Raw genomic sequence first — 25,420 nt, forward strand, 5'->3', positions numbered from 1 at the left:
TCCTGTATATAGCCTCCACATTGACTCTGTACTGGTACCCCTGTATATAGCCTCCACATTGACTCTGTACTGGTACCCCCTGTATATAGCCTCCACATTGACTCTGTACTTGTACCTCCTGTATATAGCCTCCACATTGACTCTGTACTGGTACCCCCTGTATATAGCCTCCACATTGACTCTGTACTGGTACCCCCTGTATATAGCCTCCACATTGACTCTGTACTGGTACCCCCTGTATATAGCCTCCACATTGACTCTGTACTGGTACCCTCCTGTATATAGCCTCCACATTGACTCTGTACTGGTACCTCCTGTATATAGCCTCCACATTGACTCTGTACTGGTACCCCCTGTATATAGCCTCCACATTGACTCTGTACTGGTACCTCCTGTATATAGCCTCCACATTGACTCTGTACTGGTACCCCCTGTATATAGCCTCCACATTGACTCTGTACTGGTACCTCCTGTATATAGCCTCCACATTGACTCTGTACTGGTACCTCCTGTATATAGCCTCCACATTGACTCTGTACTGGTACCCCTGTATATAGCCTCCACATTGACTCTGTACTGGTACCTCCTGTATATAGCCTCCACATTGACTCTGTACTGGAACCACTCTATATAGCCTCCACATTGACTCTGTACTGGTTCCTCCTGTATATTGCCTCCACATTGACTCTGTACTGGTACCTCCTGTATATAGCCTCCACATTGACTCTGTACTGGTACCCCCTGTATATAGCCTCCACATTGACTCTGTACTGGTACCTCCTGTATATAGCCTCCACATTAACTCTGTACTGGTACCACTCTATATAGCCTCCACATTGACTCTGTACTGGTACCCCCTGTATATAGCCTCCACATTGACTCTGTACTGGTACCCCCTGTATATAGCCTCCACATTGACTCTGTACTGGTACCCCCTGTATATAGCCTCCACATTGACTCTGTACTGGTACCTCCTGTATATAGCCTCCACATTGACTCTGTACTGGTACCTCCTGTATATAGCCTCCACATTGACTGTACTGTACTGGTACCTCCTGTATATAGCCTCCACATTGACTCTGTACTGGTACCTCCTGTATATAGCCTCCACATTGACTCTGTACTGGTACCTCCTGTATATAGCCTCCACATTGACTCTGTACTGGTCCCCCTGTATATAGCCTCCACATTGACTCTGTACTGGTACCTCCTGTATATAGCCTCCACATTGACTCTGTACTGGTCCCCCTGTATATAGCCTCCACATTGACTCTGTACTGGTACCTCCTGTATATAGCCTCCACATTGACTCTGTACTGGTACCTCCTGTATATAGCCTCCACATTGACTCTGTACTGGTACCCCTGTATATAGCCTCCACATTGACTCTGTACTGGTACCTCCTGTATATAGCCTCCACATTGACTCTGTACTGGTACCTCCTGTATATAGCCTCCACATTGACTCTGTACTGGTACCTCCTGTATATAGCCTCCACATTGACTCTGTACTGGTACCCCTGTATATAGCCTCCACATTGACTCTGTACTGGTACCCCTGTATATAGCCTCCACATTGACTCTGTACTGGTACCCCTGTATATAGCCTCCACATTGACTCTGTACTGGTACCCCTGTATATAGCCTCCACATTGACTCTGTACTGGTACCTCCTGTATATAGCCTCCACATTGACTCTGTACTGGTACCTCCTGTATATAGCCTCCACATTGACTCTGTACTGGTACCCCTGTATATAGCCTCCACATTGACTCTGTACTGGTACCTCCTGTATATAGCCTCCACATTGACTCTGTACTGGTACCTCCTGTATATAGCCTCCACATTGACTCTGTACTGGTACCTCCTGTATATAGCCTCCACATTGACTCTGTACTGGTACCCCTGTATATAGCCTCCACATTGACTCTGTACTGGTACCTCCTGTTTATAGGGTCCACATTAACTCTGTACTGGTACCCCCTGTATATAGCCTCCACATTGACTCTGTACTGGTACCCCCTGTATATAGCCTCCACATTGACTCTGTACTGGTACCCCTGTATATAGCCTCCACATTGACTCTGTAATGGTATCTCCTGTATACAGCCTCCACATTGACTCTGTACTGGTACCTCCTGTATATAGCCTCCACATTGACTCTGTACTGGTACCACTCTATATAGCCTCCACATTGACTCTGTACTGGTACCTCCTGTATATAGCCTCCACATTGACTCTCTGCTGGTACCTCCTGTATATAGCCTCCACATTGACTCTACTGGTACCCCCTGTATATAGCCTCCACATTGACTCTGTACTGGTACCTCCTGTATATAGCCTCCACATTGACTCTGTACTGGTACCCCCTGTATATAGCCTCCACATTGACTCTGTACTGGTACCCCCTGTACATAGCCTCCACATTGACTCTCTGCCGGTACCTCCTATATATAGCCTCCACATTGACTCTACTGGTACCCCCTGTATATAACCTCCACATTGACACTGTACTGGTCCACCTGTATATAGCCTCCACATTGACACTGTACTGGTACCTCCTGTATATAGCCTCCACACTGACTCTGTACTGGTACCTCCTGTATATAGCTTCCACATTGACACTGTACTGGTCCCCCTGTATATAGCCTCCACATTGACTCTGTACTGGTACCCCTGTATATAGCCTCCACATTGACTCTGTACTGGTACCTCCTGTATATAGCCTCCACATTGACTCTGTACTGGTACCCCTGTATATAGCCTCCACATTGACTCTGTACTGGTACCCCTGTATATAGCCTCCACATTGACTCTGTACTGGTACCCCCTGTATATAGCCTCCACATTGACTCTGTACTGGTACCTCCTGTATATAGCCTCCACATTGACTCTGTACTGGTACCCCTGTATATAGCCTCCACATTGACTCTGTACTGGTACCTCCTGTATATAGCCTCCACATTGACTCTGTACTGGTACCTCCTGTATATAGCCTCCACATTGACTCTGTACTGGTACCTCCTGTATATAGCCTCCACATTGACTCTGTACTGGTACCCCTGTATATAGCCTCCACATTGACTCTGTACTGGTACCCCCTGTATATAGCCTCCACATTGACTCTGTACTGGTACCTCCTGTATATAGCCTCCACATTAACTCTGTACTGGTACCACTCTATATAGCCTCCACATTGACTCTGTACTGGTACCCCCTGTATATAGCCTCCACATTGACTCTGTACTGGTACCTCCTGTATATAGCCTCCACATTGACTCTGTACTGGTACCTCCTGTATATAGCCTCCACATTGACTCTGTACTGGTACCTCCTGTATACAGCCTCCACATTGACTCTGTACTGGTACCTCCTGTATATAGCCTCCACATTGACTCTGTACTGGTACCTCCTGTATATAGCCTCCACATTGACTCTGTACTGGTACCTCCTGTATATAGCCTCCACATTGACTCTGTACTGGTACCCCTGTATATAGCCTCCACATTGACACTGTACTGGTACCTCCTGTATATAGCCTCCACATTGACTCTGTACTGGTACCCCTGTATATAGCCTCCACATTGACTGTACTGGTACCCCCTGTATATAGCCTCCACATTGACTCTGTACTGGTACCTCCTGTATATAGCCTCCACATTGACTCTGTACTGGTACCCCCTGTATATAGCCTCCACATTGACTCTGTACTGGTACCTCCTGTATATAGCCTCCACATTGACTCTGTACTGGTACCCCCTGTATATAGCCTCCACATTGACTCTGTACTGGTACCCCCTGTATATAGCCTCCACATTGACTCTGTACTGGTACCTCCTGTATATAGCCTCCACATTGACTCTGTACTGGTACCCCCTGTATATAGCCTCCACATTGACTCTGTACTGGTACCCCTGTATATAGCCTCCACATTGACTCTGTACTGGTACCTCCTGTATATAGCCTCCACATTGACTCTGTACTGGTACCCCCTGTATATAGCCTCCACATTGACTCTGTACTGGTACCCCCTGTATACAGCCTCCACATTGACTCTGTACTGGTACCTCCTGTATATAGCCTCCACATTGACTCTGTACTGGTACCCCCTGTATATAGCCTCCACATTGACTCTGTACTGGTACCCCTCTATATAGCCTCCACATTGACTCTGTACTGGTACCCCTGTATATAGCCTCCACATTGACTCTGTACTGGTACCCCCTGTATATAGCCTCCACATTGACTCTGTACTGGTACCCCCTGTATATAGCCTCCACATTGACTCTGTACTGGTACCTCCTGTATACAGCCTCCACATTGACACTGTACTGGTACCTCCTGTATATAGCCTCCACATTGACTCTGTACTGGTACCCCTGTATATAGCCTCCACATTGACTCTGTACTGGTACCCCCTGTATATAGCCTCCACATTGAATCTGTACTAGTACCCCTGTATATAGCCTCCACATTGAATCTGTACTAGTACCCCTGTATATAGCCTCCACATTGACTCTGTACTGGTACCCCCCTGTATATAGCCTCCACATTGACTCTGTACTGGTACCCCCTGTATACAGCCTCCACATTGACTCTGTACTGGTACCCCCTGTATATAGCCTCCACATTGACTCTGTACTGGTACCCCTGTATATAGCCTCCACATTGACTCTGTACTGGTACCCCCTGTATATAGCCTCCACATTGACTCTGTACTGGTACCCCCTGTATATAGCCTCCACATTGACTCTGTACTGGTACCTCCTGTATATAGCCTCCACATTGACTCTGTACTGGTACCCCCTGTATACAGCCTCCACATTGACTCTGTACTGGTACCTCCTGTATATAGCCTCCACATTGACTCTGTACTGGTACCCCCTGTATATAGCCTCCACATTGACTCCTCCTGTACATAGCCTCCACATTGACTCTGTACTGGTACCTCCTGTATATAGCCTCCACATTGACTCTGTACTGGTACCTCCTGTATATAGCCTCCACATTGACTCTGTACTGGTACCTCCTGTATATAGCCTCCACATTGACTCTGTACTGGTACCTCCTGTATATAGCCTCCACATTGACTCTGTACTGGTACCTCCTGTATATAGCCTCCACATTGACTCTGTACTGGTAGCCTCCCTGACCTGTATATAGCCTCCACATTGACTCTGTACTGGTAGCCCCCTGTATATAGCCTCCACATTGACTCTGTACTGGTACCCCCTGTATATAGCCTCCACATTGACTCTGTACTGGTACCCCTGTATATAGCCTCCACATTGACTCTGTACTGGTACCTCCTGTATATAGCCTCCACATTGACTCTGTACTGGTACCTCCTGTAGCCTACAGCCTCCACATTGACTCTGTACTGGTACCACTCTATATAGCCTCCACATTGACTCTGTACTGGTACCTCCTGTATATAGCCTCCACATTGACTCTGTACTGGTACCTCCTGTATATAGCCTCCACATTGACTCTGTACTGGTACCTCCTGTATATAGCCTCCACATTGACTCTGTACTGGTACCCCCTGTATATAGCCTCCACATTGACTCTGTACTGGTACCCCCTGTATATAGCCTCCACATTGACTCTGTACTGGTACCCCTGTATATAGCCTCCACATTGACTCTGTACTGGTACCCCTGTATATAGCCTCCACATTGACTCTGTACTGGTATCTCCTGTATATAGCCTCCACATTGACTCTGTACTGGTACCTCCTGTATATAACCTCCACATTGACTCTGAACTGGTACCCCTTGTATAAAGCCTCCACATTGACTCTGTACTGGTACCTCCTGTATACAGCCTCCACATTGACTATGTATTGGTAACCCTTGTATATAGCCTCCACTATGACTCTCTGCCGGTACCCCTGTATAAAGCCTCCACGTTGACTCTGTAAAGGTACCCCCCTGTATATAGCCTCCACATTGACTCTGTACTGGTACCTCCTGTATATAGCCTCCACATTGACTCTGGGCTGGTACCTCCTGTATATAGCTTCCACATTGACTCTGTACTGGTACCTCCTGTATATAGCCTCCACATTGACTCTGTACTGGTACCTCCTGTATATAGCCTCCACATTGACTCTGGGCTGGTACCTCCTGTATATAGCTTCCACATTGACTCTGTACTGGTACCCCCTGTATAAAGCCTCCACATTGACTCTGTACTGGTACCTCCTGTATACAGCCTCCACATTGACTCTGTACTGGTACCCCCTGTTTACAGCCTCCACATTAACTCTGTACTGGTACCCCCTGTATATAGCCTCCACATTGACTCTGTACTGGTACCCCCTGTATATAGCGTCCACATTGACTCTGTCCTTGTACCTCCTGTTTATAGCGTCCACATTAACTCTGTACTGGTACCACTCTATATAGCCTCCACATTGACTCTGTACTTATACCTCCTGAATATAGCGTCCACATTGACTCTGTACTGGTACCTCCTGTATATAGCCTCCACATTGACTCTGTACTGGTACCTCCTGTATACAGCCTCCACATTGACTCTGTACTGGTACCCCTGTATACAGCCTCCACATTGACTCTGTACTGGTACCCCCTGTATATAGCCTCCACATTGACTCTGTACTGGTACCCCCTGTATATAGCCTCCACATTGACTCTGTACTGGTACCTCCTGTATATAGCCTCCACATTGACTCTGTACTGGTACCCCTGTATATAGCCTCCACATTGACTCTGTACTGGTACCTCCTGTATATAGCCTCCACATTGACTCTCTGTACTGGTCCACATTGACACTGTACTGGTACCACTGTATATAGCCTCCACATTGACTCTGTACTGGTACCCCCTGTATATAGCCTCCACATTGACTCTGTACTGGTACCTCCTGTATATAGCCTCCACATTGACTATGTACTGGTAACCCTTGTATATAGCCTCCACTATGACTCTCTGCCGGTACCCCCTGTATATAGCCTCCACATTGACTCTGTACTGGTACCTCCTGTATACAGCCTCCACATTGACACTGTACTGGTACGTCCTGTATATAGCCTCCACACTGACTCTGTACTGGTACCTCCTGTATACAGCCTCCACATTGACTCTGGGCTGGTACCTCCTGTATATAGCCTCCACATTGACACTGTAATGGTACCTCCTGTATATAGCCTCCACATTGACTCTGTACTGGTACCCCTGTATATAGCCTCCACATTGACTCTGTACTGGTACCCCCTGTATATAGCCTCCACATTGACTCTGTACTGGTACCTCCTGTATATAACCTCCACATTGACTCTGAACTGGTACCCCTTGTATAAAGCCTCCACATTGACTCTGTACTGGTACCTCCTGTATACCTCCTCCACATTGACTCCGTACTGGTACCACTCTATATAGCCTCCACATTGACTCTGTACTGGTACCTCCTGTATATAGCCTCTACATTGACTCTGTATCGGAACCCCCCTGTATATATGCTCCACATTGACTCTGTACTGGTACCCCCTGTACATAGCCTCCACATTGACTCTGTACTGGTACCTCCTGTATATAGCCTCCACATTGACTATGTATTGGTAACCCTTGTATACAGCCTCCACATTGACTCTGGGCTGGTACCTCCTGTATATAGCCTCCACATTGACTCTGTACTGGTACCCCCTGTATATAGCCTCCATTATGACTCTCTGCCGGTACCCCCTGTATATAGCCTCCACATTGACTGTACTGGTACCCCCTGTATATAGCCTCCACATTGACTCTGTACTGGTACCCCCTGTATATAGCCTCCACATTGACTGTACTGGTACCCCCTGTATATAGCCTCCACATTGACTCTGTACTGGTACCTCCTGTATATAGCCTCCACATTGACTCTGTACTGGTACCTCCTGTATATAGCCTCCACATTGACTCTGTACTGGTACCCCCTGTATACAGCCTCCACATTGACTCTGTACCGGTACCCCCTGTATACAGCCTCCACATTGCTCTGTACCGGTAACTCCTGTATACAGCCTCCACATTGACTCTGTACTGGTACCTCCTGTATATAACCTCCACATTGACTCTGTACCGGTACCCCCTGTTTACAGCCTCCACATTGACTCTGTATTGGTGCCCCCTGTATACAGCCTCCACATTGACTCTGTACTGGTAACCCTGTATACAGCCTCCACATAGACTCTGTACTGTACATTCTATATACTTTCGGCCCGTCATTGGACACTGTGCTATCTAACCTTTAAACAAGCTTCGATGCCATACAACGCTCCTTCCGTGGCCTCCAACTGCTCTTAAACGCTAGTAAAACCAAGTGCATGCTTTTCAACCGATCGCTGCCTGCACCCGCATGCCCCACTAGCATCACCACACTGGATGGTTCCGACCTTGAATATGTGGACACCTATAAGTACCTGCCAACAAGGCAGAGTTCATCTCAGCCTATGCCTCCCTCCAGTCCCTCGACTTCTTGGCACTGACGGAAACATGGATCACCACAGATAACACTGCTACTCCTACTGCTCTCTCTTCGTCCGCCCACGTGTTCTTGCACACCCCGATTGAGCTTCTGGTCAGCGGGGTGGTGGCACCGGGATCCTCATCTCTCCCAAGTGGTCATTCTCTCTTTCTCCCCTTACCCATCTGTCTATCGCCTCCTTTGAATTCCATGCTGTCACAGTTACCAGCCCTTTCAAGCTTAACATCCTTATCATTTATCGCCCTCCAGGTTCCCTCAGAGAGTTTATCAATGAGCTTGATGCCTTGATAAGCTCCTTTCCTGAGGACCCCCTGGCTCACCTCTCACAGTCCTGGGCGACTTTAACCTCCCCACGTCTACCTTTGACTCATTCCTCTCTGCCTCCTTCTTTCCACTCCTCTCCTCTTTTGACCTCACCCTCTCACCTTCCCCCCTACTCACAAGGCAGGCAATACGCTCGACCTCATCTTTACTAGATGCTGTTCTTCCACTAACCTCATTGCAACTCCCCTCCAAGTCTCCGACCACTACCTTGTATCCTTTTCCCTCTCGCTCTCATCCAACACTTCCCACACTGCCCATTACTCGGATGGTATCGCGCCGTCCCAACCTTCGACTCTCTCTCCCCGCTACTCTCTCCTCTTCCATCCTATCATCTCTTCCCTCTGCTCATACCTTCTCCAACCTATCTCCTGATTCTGCCTCCTCAACCCTCCTCTCTTCCCTTTCTGCATCCTTTGACTCTCTATGTCCCCTATCCTCCAGGCCGGCTCGGTCCTCCCCTCCCGCTCCGTGGCTCGACGACTCACTGCGAGCTCACAGAACAGAGCTCCGGGCAGCCGAGCGGAAATGGAGGAAAACTCCCATTGACCCTGCGGACCTGGCATCCTTTCACTCCCTCCTCTCTACATTTTCCTCCTCTGTCTCTGCTGCTAAAGCCACTTTCTACCACTCTAAATTCCAAGCATCTGCCTCTAACCCTAGGAAGCTCTTTGCCACCTTCTCCTCCCTCCTGAATCCTCCTCCCCCTACCCCTCCCTCCTCCCTCTCTGCAGATGACTTCGTCAACCATTTTGAAAAGAAGGTCGACATTGACATCCGATCCTCGTTTGCTAAGTCAAACGACACCGCTGGTTCTGCTCACACTGCCCTACCCTGTGCTCTGACCTCTTTCTCCCCTCTCTCTCCAGATGAAATCTTGCTTCTTGTGACGGCCGGCCGCCCAACAACCTGCCCGCTTGACCCTATCCCCTCCTCTCTTCTCCAGACCATTTCCGGAGACCTTCTCCCTTACCTCACCTCGCTCATCAACTCATCCCTGACCGCTGGCTACGTCCCTTCCGTCTTCAAGAGAGCGAGAGTTGCACCCCTTCTGAAAAAACCTACACTCGATCCCTCCGATGTCAACAACTACAGACCAGTATCCCTTCTTTCTTTTCTCTCCAAAACTCTTGAACGTGCCGTCCTTGGCCAGCTCTCCCGCTATCTCTCTCAGAATGACCTTCTTGATCCAAATCAGTCAGGTTTCAAGACTAGTCATTCAACATTCAATTTGACTGCTCTTCTCTGTATCACGGAGGCGCTCCGCACTGCTAAAGCTAACTCTCTCTCCTCTGCTCTCATCCTTCTAGACCTATCGGCTGCCTTCGATACTGTGAACCATCAGATCCTCCTCTCCACCCTCTCCGAGTTGGGCATCTCCGGCGCGGCCCACGCTTGGATTGCGTCCTACCTGACAGGTCGCTCCTACCAGGTGGCGTGGCGAGAATCTGTCTCCTCACCACGCGCTCTCACCACTGGTGTCCCCCAGGGCTCTGTTCTAGGCCCTCTCCTATTCTCGCTATACACCAAGTCACTTGGCTCTGTCATAACCTCACATGGTCTCTCCTATCATTGCTATGCAGACGACACACAATTAATCTTCTCCTTTCCCCCTTCTGATGACCAGGTGGCGATATCGCATCTCTGCATGTCTGGCAGACATATCAGTGTGGATGACGGATCACCACCTCATAGCTGAACCTCGGCAAGACGGAGCTGACTCTTCCTCCCGGGGAAGGACTGCCCTGTCCATGATCTCGCCATCACGGTTGACAACTCCATTGTGTCCTCCTCCCAGAGCGCTAAGAACCTTGGCGTGATCCTGGACAACACCCTGTCGTTCTCAACCAACATCATGGCGGTGGCCCGTTCCTGTAGGTTCATGCTCTACAACATCCTCAGAGTACGACCCTGCCTCACACAGGAAGCGGCGCAGGTCCTAATCCAGGCACTTGTCATCTCCCGTCTGGATTACTGCAACTCGCTGTTGGCTGGGCTCCCTGCCTGTGCCTAAACCCCTACAACTCATCCAGAACGCCGCAGCCCGTCTGGTGTTCAACCTTCCCAAGTTCTCTCCCGTCACCCCACATCCTCCGCTCTCTCCACTGGCTTCCAGTTGAAGCTCGCATCCACTACAAGACCATGGTGCTTGCCTACGGAGCTGTGAGGGGAACTGGCACCCAGTACCTCCAGGCTCTGATCAGGCCCTACACCCAAACAAGGGCACTGCGTTCATCCACCTCTGGCCTGCTCGCCTCCCTACCACTGAGGAAGTACAGTTCCCGCTCAGCCCAGTCAAAACTGTTTGCTGCTCTGGCCCCCCAATGGTGGAACAAACTCCCTCACGACGCCAGGACAGCAGAGTCAATCACCACCTTCCGGAGACACCTGAAACCCCACCTCTTCAAGGAATACCTAGGATAGGATAAGTAATCCTTCTCACCCCCCCTTAAATGATTTAGATGCACTATTGTAAAGTGGCTGTTCCACTGGATGTCAGAAGGTGAATTCACCAATTTGTAAGTCGCTCTGGATAAGAGCGTCTGCTAAATGACTTAAATGTAAAATGTAATGTAAATGTGTCTGGCTGGACTGCAAACTCTCCTTCCAGACCCATATCAAACATCTCCAATCAAAAATCAAATCAAGAGTCGGCTTTCTATTCCGTAACAAAGCCTCCTTCACTCACGCTCCCAAGCTTACTCCTAGTAAAACTGAGTATCCTACCGATCCTCGACTTCGGCGATGTCATCTACAAAATTGCTTCCAACACTCTTCTCAGCAAACTGGATGCAGTTTATCACAGTGCCATCCGTTTTGTCACTAAAGCACCTTATACTACCCACCACTGCGACTTGTATGCTCTGAGTCGGCTGGCCCTCGCTACATATTCTCGCAAGACCCACTGGCTCCAGGTCGTCTACAAGGCCATGCTAGGTAAAGCTCCGCCTTATCTCAGTTCACTGGTCACTGTATGGCAACACCCATCTGTAGCACGCGCTCCAGCAGGTGTATCTCACTGATCATCCCTAAAGCCAACACCTCATTCAGCTGCCTTTCGTTCCAGTACTCTGCTGCCTGTGACTGGAACTATATAAAGCCTGCAAAAATCGCTGAAGTTGGAGACCTTTATCTCCCTCACCAACTTCGAACATCAGCTATCTGAGCAGCTAACCGATCGCTGCAGCTGTACAGAATCTATTGGTAAATAGCCCATCCATTTTCACCTACCTCATCCCCACAGTTTTTATTTATTTACTTTTCTGCTCTTTTGCACACCAATATCTCTACATGTACATGATCATTTTTCATTCCAGTGTTAATCTGCAATATTGTAATTATTTGCCTACCTCCTCATGCCTTTTGCACACATTGTATATAGACTCCCATTTTTTCTACTGTGTTATTGACTTGTTAATTGTTTACTCCATGTGTAACTCTGTGTTGTCTGATCACACTGCTATGCTTTATCTTGGCCAGGTCGCAGTTGTAAATGAGAACTTGTTCTCAACTAGCCTACCTGGTTAAATAAAGGTGAAATAAAAAATAAGTAAATAAAACTGGTACCTCCTGTATATAACCTCCACATTGACTCTGTTGCCACGGTATAGTTTTTTTATTGTGTAACTTTTTTCTTACCTCTTATTTTTCTTAACTACATTGTTGGTTAAGGGCTTGTCAGTAAGAATTTCACGGTAATGTCTACACCTGTTGTGGCTTTGTAGCGTAGCTTTAAGGGAATAGTATGATCTACATATTCATATTACGCTTCTACGTCTGTGTACAGGAATGTATTAGTTGTAAGACGTAAGAGAAAATATTTCAGCTCATTGTTAAATAATTATGACGTTCTTTCCAATACAACGTGTCGTGACTATTGTTTCCAAACTGCGTTACCCACTCCAGTCAGCAGATGGCGTCTTTCAGGTGATGCTTCTTGTGTGACGTATAATGGACTGGACGGGACGCTTCTTCGGGAACAACAACACGGATACTATTTCAACCACCTCGATAGCTTGCTGGACAAGGTAAAACTGAAACATTGACGTTTTAGGACATGTTAATGTACATTAGCTAATCGCAGTGTATAAAACACATTTCAGTTGACGTTAACTTTAACCTAATTTGCTTGTTCAAGTTGCAAATGTGTTAAAGATTGATTCTGAGCCTAGCACTAGGCTAATGCTAACTAGCTTGCTAACTAGCTAGCTAACATCCCTGACCATGAGCTCATTAAACTACTCATCCCCTGCTGAAGAAGATGATGTCTGCTGTCCGGAGAAAGAAGCTCTGGCGCTGAACATTGTCGTGAAAGACGAAGAGGAGGATATTACAGTGGAAGGAGAGAAAGATGCTCTGGCGCTTTACATTGTCGTGAAAGACGAAGAGGAGGAGGATATTACAGTGAAAGGAGAGAAAGAACCTTTCAGAATGGAAGAGGAGGAAGAAGAGGCTGTTATAGGGAAAGAAGAGAAAGCATCCTCTTCCTCTCTAAAAGGTTCTATCTCAGTAGAGGTGAAGGAGGAAGACGTTTTGGGAGTGAAAGAGGAGGAGACAGAATATCAGATTAACACCAGTGAGTACTGTCTTAAAAACAGGGGCACAAACTATGCAGTTGTTGAACTAATGTGTTGTTTTTAAGGGGCATTCTACTTAAGTTCTTCACTTCAATGCGATGTTCAGTACTATATAAATTGTTAAAGGGTCAATCTGCCATTGCTACATATATTTTTGGGACTGTTAAATGAGATTTAATTATATATAACAGGCTTTCAAAATGTAATAATGGAGCATAATTTATACTTAAAATATCAAAGGGACACAAAAGGCATCCAATTAATTTAGAGATATTAATGCCTCTGATAAGACCCTATGACTGTAATAGACAGTAATAATTGATGATGGTAATAAGTTCACCATCTGTTTGATGTTCTCGTTCAAACAGGAGAGAGACATGACTATTGTGGATCCTCTGGGGAGCCTCAACAACATCCTGATGCTGACGAGACAGAGAAGAGTCTCTCCAGATCAGAACACCAGATGGTACAGCTTGGTCTGGTCTAGCATACAGCTTGGTCTGGTCTAGCATACAGCTTGGTCTGGTCTAGCATACAGCTTGGTCTGGTCTAGCATACAGCTTGTCTGGTCTCTGGTCTAGCATACAGCTTGGTCTGGTCTAGCATACAGCTTGCTCTCTCTGGGTCTGGGATGGGTTTCTGTAAAGCACTTCATGACAACAGTGACATCAGCATCCATAATGATATGTGTCTGTGTCCCCTCTTTATGGTTACCAGGACAACGCTAGCCCTTCCTCCCTCCCGGAGTCCCCGTGTCGTGCCTCTCCCGGTAGCACGCTTACTGCTGGGTATGAAGAGGTTGTCTGTGCTGCTGGTGGACTACAGGAAAACAACGGGGCTGAGTGGAACTGTGAGAGGAGGAGAAGAGAAGAAAGGATCAGATTTGACACACCAAAGTAAGTGCTGTAGTTTAGTTTGAACAAATTAAATGTTACCAGGACAACCAGCAGAGGTCTGTTAGCATGACAGCTTGGTATGGTCTAGCATACAGCTTGGTCTGGACAACCTTGGTCTGCAGCATACAGGTCTGTTAGTTGACAGGAAGATGGACTGGTATCTGTTACCAGGTATATTTCCACCACAGTAGACAGAGTTCTGTTAGTTGTGTTAGGTTCTAAATAAACAAACAGAGTAAATAAACTCAGTGACGGTTAGTAATCCATAAACCAAGTTTAAATCACCCATTGGGTCTTACAGCTGCATGAGACAAGCAACCTATTCACACCAGCGCTGGCATTTAACACTTCCAAGGCTGAGTCTCCTCCTACATATGGTAGACCAAGGTTGTCTGTGCTCTGGTGGACTACAGGAAAACAACTGGGCTTTGGAACTGTCATCTGACCTCAGAGAAGAAAGGATCAGATTTAACACACCTAACTAAGTGCTGTAGTTTGTTTGAACAAATTAAATAGATCTGCCATCTAGTATGTTACCAGGACAACCAGCATGTTCTGTTAGTTGACAGGAAGATGGACTGGTATCTGTTACCAGGTATATTTCCACCACAGTAGACAGAGTTCTGTTAGTTGTGTTAGGTTCTAAATAAACAAACAGTGTAAATAAATTAAGGATGTTTGAAGTTAAACCAAGTTCAAAACCCATTCAGTTGACATGCTGATGAGACTGCAAACCTATTTCTTAAAATCATGATGGATTTAACACTTCCTGTCCCATTTCCTTAAAATCATGATGGATGACCATTGCCTGTCCCATTTCCTTAAAATCATGATGGATGTTACATTGCCTGTCCCATTTCCTTAAAATCATGAATGTTACATTCCTGTCCCCCTAAAATCATGATGGATGTTACATTGCCTGTCCCATTTCCTTAAAATCATGATGGATGTTACATGTTCTGTCCCATTTTTAAAATCATGATGGATGTTACTCACGCCTGTCCCATTTCCTTAAAATCATGATGGATGTTACCACGCCTGTCCCATTTCCTTAAAATCATGATGATGTTAGATAGCCTGTCCCATTTCCTTAAAATCATGATGGATGTTACATTGCCTGTCCCATTTCCTTAAAATCATGATGGATGTTACATTGCCTGTCCCATTTCCTTAAAATCATGATGGATGTTACATTGCCTGTCCCATTTCCTTAAAATCATGATGGATGTTACCACGCCTGTCCCATTTCCTTAAAATCATGATGGATGTTACATTGCCTGTCCCATTTCCTTAAAATCATGATGGATGTCACATTGCCTGTCCCATTTCCTTAAAATCATGATGGATGTCACATTGCCTGTCCCATTTCCTTAAAATCATGATGGATGTTACATTGCCTGTCCCATTTCCTTAAAATCATGATGGATGTTACATTGCCTGTCCCATTTCCTTAAAATCATGATGGATGTTACATTGCCTGCCCCATTTCCTTAAAATCATGATGGATGTTACAGTCAACCCCCGTATCTTTACCAGACTGTAGAACAGGCAAACTAAACTCCAGACACTTCAATGTGGTCTGTATTGCTTCATTAACATCTGATCTACAGGACTTGTTAAAAAATTGCAATAAAACAAGCGCCGTAAAACAAGCTCTTTTCTAAAAGCTATGAAATATGATTAAATGAAAAGCAATTTTTGTGAGACTTGTTCTTCGTCTCTGTAATGGATCAAATGTATTCAATTTCCTATTTTAACAGGTGAAATGAAGCCTGAACTCCAACATATAGACCTTAAAGAACATGGTTTAATATATATACTATATAGACCTTAAAGAACATGGTTTAATATATATACTATATAGACCTTAAAGAACATGGTTTAATATATATACTATATAGACCTTAAAGAACATGGTTTAATATATATACTATATAGACCTTAAAGAACATGGCTTCATTTGGAAATTACTAATTTTTCTGACATCAGTGTGCTGCTTACAGTTTAGCTTCCTCCTCTGTCCCCATACTGGACTCAAACTAGTGATCCTCTGCTTCTCAACACATGTGACCTCTCTCCTTGACAATGAACCGATGGAGCTATAGAAAAGGTACCAGTTGGACAGCTCCATCTGTCACGTTTCAACCTGTGGAGTGAGTTTACGGCACGTTCTCACCTCCGTTACACATGTTCAGGTTGACTTTCCCATGGAATCGTCCATATACAGTACCAGTCAAAAGTTAGGACACAACTACTCATTCAAGGGTTTTTCTTCGTTTTTACTATTTTATAAATTGTAGAATAGTAGTGAAGACATCCAAAACTATGAAATAACACTTATGGAATCATACAGTAACCAAAAGTGTTAAACAAATTATTCAAAGTAGCCACCCTTTGCCTTGCACACTCTTGGCCTTCTCTCAACGAGCTTCATGAGGAAGTCACCTGGAATGCATTTCAATTAACAGATGTGCCTTGGTAATTTGTGGAATTTCTTTCCTTCTTAATGCGTTTGAGCCAATCAGTTGTGTTGTGACAGGGTAGGGTGGTGTATAGAAGACCAAGTCCATATTATGGCAAGAACAGCTCAAATAAGCAAAGAGAAACGACAGTCCATCATTACTTTTAAGACATGAAGGTCAATCAGGAAAATTAGTGACTTCGAAAGTTTCTTCAAGTACAGTCGCAAAAACAATCAGGCGCTATGATGAAACTGGCTCTCATGAGGACCTCCACAGGAAAGGAAGACCCAGAGTTACCTCTGCTGCGAAGGATCATTTTGTTACCAGAGTTACCAGCCTCAGAAATTGCAGCCCAAATAAATGCTTCATAGAGTTCAAGGAACAGACACTTTCTCAACAACAATTCTGTTCAGAGGAGACTGCATGAATCAGGCCTTCATGGTCAAATTGCTGCAAAGAAACCACTACTAAAGGACACCAATAATAAGAAGACTTGCTTGGGCCAAGAAACTCGAGCAATGGACATTAGACCGGTGGATATCTGTCCTTGGGTCTGATGAGTCCAAATTTGCGATTTTGGGTTCCAACCGCCATGTCTTTGTGAGACGCAGAGTAGAATGATCTCTGCATGCGTGGTTCCCACCGTGAAGCATGGAGGAGGAGGTGTGGGGGTGCTTTGCTGGTGACACTGTCAATGATTTTTAGAATTCATTGTACACTTAACCAGGTTGGCTACTACAGCGATACACCACCCTGTCTGGTTTTGGCTTAGTGGGACTATCATTTGTTTTTCAATGGGACAATGACCCAAAACACACCTCCAGGCTGTGTAAGGGCAATTTGACCAACGAGAGTGATCGAATGCTGCATCAGATGTCTTGGCCTCCACAATCACCCAACCTTAACCCATTTGAGATGGTTTGGGATGAGTTGGACCGCAGAGTGAAGGAAAGCAACCAGTGCTTAACATATGTAGGAACTCCTTCAAGACTGTTAGAAAAAGCATTTCAGGTGAAGCTGGTTGAGAGAATGCCAAGAGCATGCAAAGCTCAAGGCAAAGGGTGGCTACTTTGAATAATCTCAAATATAAAATATACTTTGATTTGCTTAACACTTTTTTGGTTTCTACATGATTCTGTATGTGTTACTTCATAGTTTTGATGTCTTCACCATTATTCTACAATGTGGGAAATAGCAAAAAAGAAAAACCCTTGAATGAGGAGGTATGTCCAACTTTTGACTGGTACTATATACAGTGGAGGTCAGAAGTTTACATACAACTTAGCCAAATACATTTAAACTCAGTTTTTCACAATTCCTGACATTTAATCTTATTCCTGACATTTAATCTTAGTAAAAATTCCCTGGTTTAGGTCCGTTAACATCACTGTTACGCCTCTATGAGGAGGAAACGCAACACCCTGCTACAACGCAACGTGAAGCGAAAGAGGTCTGGGACTGTAGCTGTGAGTAAGGATGACAAAAGGCAGAGAATTGACCATTTACTAGGAATTTATTCCTTCACACATAATATGGGGGAAAGGGGGCTGGATGGAACCAAAGCAAAGAAATTAAGTATCAATGCCCCCTCTCCTATCTTACCTGCCTAACCACTACTTACCTAACCTCTCCTATCTTACCTGCCTAACCACTACTTACCTAACCTCTCCTATCTTACCTGCCTAACCACTACTTAACTAACCTCTCCTATCTTACCTGCCTAACCACTACTTACCTAACCTCTCCTATCTTACCTGCCTAACCACTACTTACCTAACCTCTCCTATCTTACCTGCCTAACCACTACTTACCTGCCTAACTTACCTAACCTCCTATCTTACCTGCCTAACCACTACTTACCTAACCTCTCCTATCTTACCTGCCTAACCACTACTTACCTAACCTCTCCTATCTTACCTGCCTAACCACTACTTACCTAACCTCTCCTATCTTACCTGCCTAACCACTACTTACCTAACCTCTCCTATCTTACCTAACCACTACTTACCTAACCTCTCCTATCTTACCTGCCTAACCACTACTTACCTAACCTCTCCTAACCTAACCACTACTTACCTAACCTCTCCTATCTTACCTGCCTAACCAACTTACCTAAAAGTACCTGCCTAACCACTACTTAACTAACCTCTCCTATCTTACCTGCCAACAAAAAGTTGTTTATAATAATATATATTTTAATCTGCCCCAAATATTTCATTCTTTTTACTTTACCCGAAATATCATGACATTAGTGATTAGTCAAAATGTTAAAGATTTGTGAACAGCAATGTGTCGAACCCTTGAGACAACAGGGAGATGTTACTGATGTGCTTTGTGTCTGTCTCCAATGTAAAACATATTTTGGACTTCCACACCAAATTACTTCTCTACTTATTTTAGGTTTAAGGAAGTGTGTAGGTCAAATTCTGTATCATACAGCTATGAGGGTTATATATTAAGATCCACCTGCTCAATAGGAATCCAGCGACTTCTGTGTCTTCAGTGTCCTAGAACTGTCTAGTTTTTTGTTTTCTGACTTCTAAAACAGAATGAGTAAGTAATGTAAACTAAACAAATTACTAGGAAGCTCTACAACATAATAATCTGCTTTAAAATCACACCAAGATTGTTTTAAATTATGAAATGTTTGAAAAATGGCTTCCGGTTATTGAGGGATCTGATTTGGATTAAACCTCATTGCAAGGTGGTTTTATCATGTGGTTTCATTCAGGGCTCTCTTTAAATAAACACTGCCTTTGGCAGGAGAAAAACCAAACTCGGGGAATAAGAGAAACCACCAAGTCAACACCTCTGCTCCCAGATTGGAAAGAGTTTTACCAAGTTAGGAAGCCTGAAAGCTCATGAGAGAATACACTCAGGGGAGAAGCCTTACCACTGCTACCATTGTGGAACTAGGTTTACCAAGTTAGGAAGCCTGAAAAGACATGAGAGGATACACACCGAAGCGAAGCCTTTCCATTGCACCCTGTGTGGAACGAGTTTTAACCTTTTAGGAAATCTGAAAAGAAACGAGAGAATGCATACAGGGGAGAAGCCTTTCCATTGCGCCCAGTGTGGAAAGCATTTTATCTTGTTAGGGAACCAGCAATCTCATGAGCGAATACACACCGGGGAGAAGCCATACCATTGCGCCCAGTGTGGAAATAGTTGTTGCGAATTAGGACACCTGAAAGTGCATGAGCGAATCCACACAGGTGAGAAGCCTTACAAATGCTCCCAGTGTGTAAAGAGATTTAGCCACTTAGGAAACCTGAATGAACACATGAGACTGCACACAGGAGAGAAGCCTTACCACTGCATCCAGTGTGGAAATGGATATAGCCACTTAGGAAGCCTGAAAGCTCATGAGCGAATACACACAGGGAGAAGCCTTACACATGCTCAGACTGTGGGAAGACATATTACTCATCCCAGTCACTTAAAAGGCATGTAATTACTTATCCTAGTGTGTTCATTTATATTTCACATAACATTAACTTACAATTCATCAGAGAACATGCCCAGTTCTATCAATGTCTTATATTGTTGAATGAGAATGTGTTTACTTGTTTATACCATATCAAATTGAATGGTACAAAGTATACTCATTAGAAGACATGAATTGAATATGGAGGCTGTCAGTTTTAATATAAAGTAGATCAGGTTCCTTGTCTAAATGGTCCTTTTTTAAACTCTATGTTTGTGTTTATCTGGGTGTGTCATTCCATGAATAAAGTCCCTCCCAGGAACAGGAAACTATAAAGATATGTGCTAATCACTCAATGCTTCAGGAATTCAGACTGTCTACACTGCACTGTGTAACTCTGTTATTCTCTCTGAGCTCAGAAATAAAGAATCTTGGTTTGACTTGGACTCCAGCAGATCATTATTTTATAATATCCACCACAACTCTCCCAAGGATTGCTGTTAAGTAATGTAAACATAGCAATAATTACTAGGAAGCTCTACATTGGTTTTAAAATCACACTAAGATTGTTAAAACCGGCCTCAGGTTGAGAGATCTGATTTAGGATTTACCCTCGTAGCAAGGTTGTTTGATCATGTGGAGTTTTCATTCGGGTCTCTATTTAAAAATAACACAGTATATTTGGCAGGAGAAAGACCAGACACAGAGGATCCAGAGCCAGGGACGTCCAAACCAGCAAGACGACAACAGTGCTCCCACTGTAGAAAGGGTTGGAACAGGTTATGGGCCCTGACACGAGAAAATACACACAGGGGAGAAGCCTTACCACTGCTCCCAATGTGGAAAGAATTTTAACAAATTAGGGAACCTGAAACAACATGAGAGAATACACACAGAGGAGAAACCATACCACTGCTCCAGGTGTGGAAAGTGTTTCAACCAGTCAGGGCAGCTGAAGCGACATGAGAGAATACACACAGGGGAGAAGCCTTACCACTGCTCCCAATGTGGAAAGAATTTTAACGTTTTAATGACCCTGAAACGACATGAGATAATACACACAGGGGAGAAGCCTTACCACTGCTCCCAATGTGGAAATAGTTTTAACGTTTTAAGGAACCTGAAACAACATGAGAGAATACACACAGGGGAGAAACCATACCACTGCTCCCAGTGTGGAAAGTGTTTCAACCAGTCAGGGCATTTGAAGCGACATGAGAGAATACACACAGGAGAGAAGCCGTACCACTGCTCCAAGTGTGGAAAGAGTTTCAAACGGCCTTGTCATCTGAAACAACATGAGAGAATACACACAGGGGAGAAGCCTTATCACTGCTCCCAGGGTGCAAAGCGTTTGCCCATTTCGGAAGCCTGAAGGAACAGATGAGACTGCACACAGGGCGGAGAATGCTTACAAAAGCCCAGACTGTGGGAAAACATATTACTCATCACAGTCACTTAAATGTCATGAGAGAATCCACACAGGAGAGAATAATTACTTGTATATTAATATTTCACATCTCATTGACTTAAAATTCATCAGAGAACATACACAGTGCTCCCGTTGTCTTATATTGTTGACTGACAATGTGTTTACCTGTCTTTACCAGATTAAATTAAATGGTACAGGGTATACTCAAACATATATTTGTTTGTTTTTATTAGAAAACATGAAGTGAGTATGAACTCTGTCAGTTTGAATATAAAGAAGATCAGGTTTCTTCTTTTAAACTGTCCTTTTTTAAAACTCTTTGTGTGTGTTTATCTGGGTGTGTCATTCCTCCAGCACTACAGATAATCAAGTGATATTTGGATGTGATGCATTAGTTCCATTGTTGACATTTGCATTGTTGGCCCACTGATGATTTAATTCAATGAAAATGTTCAGACTCTGTAATGGAAAATGTTAATTGTTTGTGTGTCCACATAACTGAGTATGTGACTAACCTTGTGAAACTGTCCTATTATAATCTCCTGTTCTTGGGAGTATCATCCTGTGTTGCAGACCAGCTGCACCTGTGTCCTTGTATGAATAAAGTCCCTCCCAGGAACAGGAAACTATAAAGATATGTGCTAATCACTCAATACTTCAGGAATTCAGACTGTCTACACTGCGCTGTGTAACTCTGTTATTCTCTTTGAGCTCAGAAATAAAGAATCTTGGTTTGACTTGGACTCCAGCAGATCCTTATTGTATAATATCCACCACAGCTCTCCCAAGGATTGCTGTTTATCATTGTCTCAAAGAAGAGTTCCTCATTCCACTTTCCTGGGGGAATTTACAAGCCTCCCACTGGTTGAATAAACATTGTTTCCACAGGTAACATTTTGTGTTTCACCCAACCAGCAACCTAAATCCAATGACTGGTAACATTTTGTGTTTCACTCAACCAGCAACCGATATCCAATGACTGGTAACATTTTGTGTTTCACTCAACCAGCAACCTAAATCCAATGACTGGTAACATTTTGTGTTTCACTCAACCAGCAACCGATATCCAATGACAGGTAAAATTTTGTGTTTCACCCAACTTGCAACCTAAATCCAATGACAGGTAACATTTTGTGTTTCACCCAACTTGCAACCTAAATTCAGTGACAGGTGACATTTTGTGTTGATTTCATGTTGAATTCACTTTAGTTGACCACTCATAGAAATGTAAATAGAAACTACATGTTGAACTGATGTCTGTGCCCAGTGGGCTGGTTTGAATAAGCAGCAGGTGTTGGATCGATATCCACCTTAGTAGCTAAATCTCCATGTAATTTGAGACAGATATTCATGTGAATATTCAAAAATCTGCATAAAACAATATATACATTTTCCCACCAGAAATGTTTCTATCAAACTGACTTAATGCAGATTAAAGGCTTTGCGTGACAAATAAATAACTTTTGCTGTTAAATTCCCAATGGTTTCCATCGCATTTTCAACTCTACTGATGGTTTACAAAACTGTTGCATTATATAGCAAAAATTATCTTGTCCCGTGCACTGTAGCCATACCAGCTCATAGATACAGTGTTGGTAGGCTACCTACATGATGAGATTATTATGGATGAGAGCGATATTATTTTATTTGTCAATGGCAGCCAAGCATCGATCATCATGTCACCAGAATAAGACCATCAAAATGTATTGGAAAGGAGCTTCAAGCTCATCATGTGCACTTTCACCACCCTGTGAAGTTCATAACTTATTTCATCTGTAGCCTAATAAACTACATGGGTTCCCAAGTCGTAGTGGTAGGACCACACAACATATCATCACGTGACTCCAAGTTAACTAAGATGTGATGGTTATTATATAAATATTTGCTCATAAAGGAGTTTCCACCTCCATTTCTCACTTATACATTTTTACTGACACAAAAGTCCCCACCATGTCAAACAAACTAACATATAGTTTGTCGGCTTTTATAAAATTGTTCAGGCATATCCTGTTTCCGTCAGCCCGGTCATTACTTTAGAAATGGTTGGATCAATATCCACCTTCATGATATGGATGAAGCCTGATTTGGAATGTCTGAGTAGTTCTATATGATGTCATAATACACCCCTCTGATAATCAAGTGATATTTGGAATGTCTGACTAGTTCTATCTGATGTCATAATACACCCCTCTGATAGTGATACATTTGCTCCATTGTTTCCATGTCAGTTGGTTTCCCACTCTGATGATTTATATCTGACAGAGGGGCTTTAAATGAATAGTATGGTGACATCTTAGTGTGTCTTGAAGTAAATATGATTATTAATCATAAACTCCAATAGCAACAATACACTGCAGCTTTGACATCAAGAAGAGAATGGGCTGATGGGTGGTGGTGCTACTAGGTAAGGCTGTCCAATATGAATGTACACACAATAGGTTGATTCAATATGAATGTTATGAATGTTCAATACACACAATAGGTTGACTGGGGAGGTGATGTACCACAGTCAAAGTCCTGCGATAACAGCTAAGAGACTAATATTTGTGTAAACTATACATTGTTGTGTTCTGTAGTTGTCACTGAGTTGGCTGATATCCGATTTCCTGGGGTCACTCCACAGTTAAGGCTGAACAGTGCTTATACAAAGTCTACACTTTGCTCCTCATATTTCTTTTGATCCTGACAAACTCACCAGTCCCTGCCGGTGACAAGCATACCCATAACATGATGCTGACACCACAATACTTATTGTGTGGTTAATGTGTGGTCTATCTCCAGGTCATCAGACTGTTAAATAGTCACCTCTAGCCGGCCTCCGCCCAGTACCCTGCCCTAAACTTTAGTCAGAGTTACTAGCTGTCAACCACCCAGTACTCCACCCTGTATTCTAGTCAAGGCTCATCCTATATAACTACTACTGTACACACCTTTTATATTCATATACTGTCCATAATGTCTAGACACACCATCATATATATTGTAAACCAACTGTATATATTTTTATTCCAGACATTCCTCGTTCTACCATTTCTATATTTCTAAATCCTTAAAATGAATTGTAGGGAAAATCAGTAGGTCACACAAATGACTATTTCTAAACAAAGATAATAGACAAGTAGAATGGGAGAGGTTTCTTACACTATCTATACTTACTCAGTGAAGAGGGGTGGTGATGAAGGCTCCAGGGGATCAGGTGATGAAGGCTGGACTCCAGGGATGGTGATGAAGGAAGAATCAGACAGTGAAGAGACTCCAGGGGCGGTGATGAAGACTGCAGGAATGAAGATCAGACAGTGAAGAGACTCCAGGGGTGGTGATGAAGACTGTAGGAATGAAGATCAGACAGTGAAGAGACTCCAGGGGCGGTGATGAAGACTGTAGGAATGAAGATCAGACAGTGAAGAGACTCCAGGGGCGGTGATGAAGACTGTAGGAATGAAGATCAGACAGCAATACTGGTCCTGTGGTCAGGTGGGGGAGGGGTCGATCCAGACAATGATTGTGAGGAAGCATGCGGGGAACAGGCTCCTTTCTACTACCATTCTGGGGTCTGGATACATGCCAACAAAGACTACAACTGCTTCAAACAATGGGAGTGGCTACCATTGACCACCACACTTTCTTTCATAACCAGGAAGCCCATGTTGAGCCATCAGTGTTCCCACTATGGAAGAGGGAGCAGGATGCCTTCATCCAGTCTCTCAGAAAACCATGTTGAGCCATCAGTGTTCTCACTCTGGAAGAGGGAGCAGGAAGACGTCATCCAGTCTCTCAAGGACAAAGGTGCAAAACTGGTGTTAGCAGCTGATGACAGAA

The 25,420-nt window shown here is 44.3% G+C and overlaps 3 protein-coding genes across 4 annotated transcripts in view; 2 read left to right on the plus strand and 1 right to left on the minus strand.

Annotated features, from left to right (window-relative positions):
* LOC135538483 (zinc finger protein ZFP2-like) overlaps window positions 1–25,420 on the minus strand; it is a 120,846-nt gene that overhangs the window by 67,731 nt on the left and 27,695 nt on the right. The window lies entirely within an intron of this gene.
* LOC135538481 (uncharacterized) lies at window positions 12,747–20,971 on the plus strand. Of its 2 annotated transcripts, none has more exons than XM_064964371.1 (4): window positions 12,747–13,383; window positions 13,753–13,850; window positions 14,102–14,280; window positions 18,116–18,538. In XM_064964371.1, the coding sequence occupies exons 1-4, from the start codon at window positions 13,032–13,034 to the stop codon at window positions 18,144–18,146; spliced, it is 660 nt and encodes a 219-aa protein (XP_064820443.1). In that variant the 5' UTR covers window positions 12,747–13,031; the 3' UTR covers window positions 18,147–18,538. The 2 variants fall into 2 exon arrangements, with proteins under 2 accessions (XP_064820443.1, XP_064820442.1); XM_064964370.1 differs by lacking the exon at window positions 18,116–18,538 and adding an exon at window positions 20,858–20,971 and having other exon boundaries at window positions 12,767–13,383.
* Window positions 20,963–22,338, plus strand: LOC135538482 (zinc finger protein 723-like; the record flags this gene model as incomplete). The annotated part of the gene is made up of 1 exon (XM_064964372.1): window positions 20,963–22,338. A coding segment is annotated over one exon (582 nt), but the record flags the coding sequence as incomplete, so codon positions are not given.

The sequence above is a fragment of the Oncorhynchus masou genome, unplaced genomic scaffold (assembly GCF_036934945.1).
Source record: "Oncorhynchus masou masou isolate Uvic2021 unplaced genomic scaffold, UVic_Omas_1.1 unplaced_scaffold_972, whole genome shotgun sequence".
NCBI classification, from domain to species: domain Eukaryota; kingdom Metazoa; phylum Chordata; class Actinopteri; order Salmoniformes; family Salmonidae; genus Oncorhynchus; species Oncorhynchus masou.

What these genes read in the sequence shown, in the direction of transcription:
- LOC135538481 (XM_064964370.1), top strand. Translation starts at nt 13,032, where the DNA reads ATGAGCTCATTAAACTACTCATCCCCTGCTGAAGAAGATGATGTCTGC. An exon ending in AGAATATCAGATTAACACCA is followed by an intron (nt 13,384 to 13,752) that starts GTGAGTACTGTC and finishes TCGTTCAAACAG; the next exon opens with GAGAGAGACATGACTATTGT. An exon ending in ATCAGATTTGACACACCAAA is followed by an intron (nt 14,281 to 20,857) that starts GTAAGTGCTGTA and finishes TATATTTGGCAG; the next exon opens with GAGAAAGACCAGACACAGAG.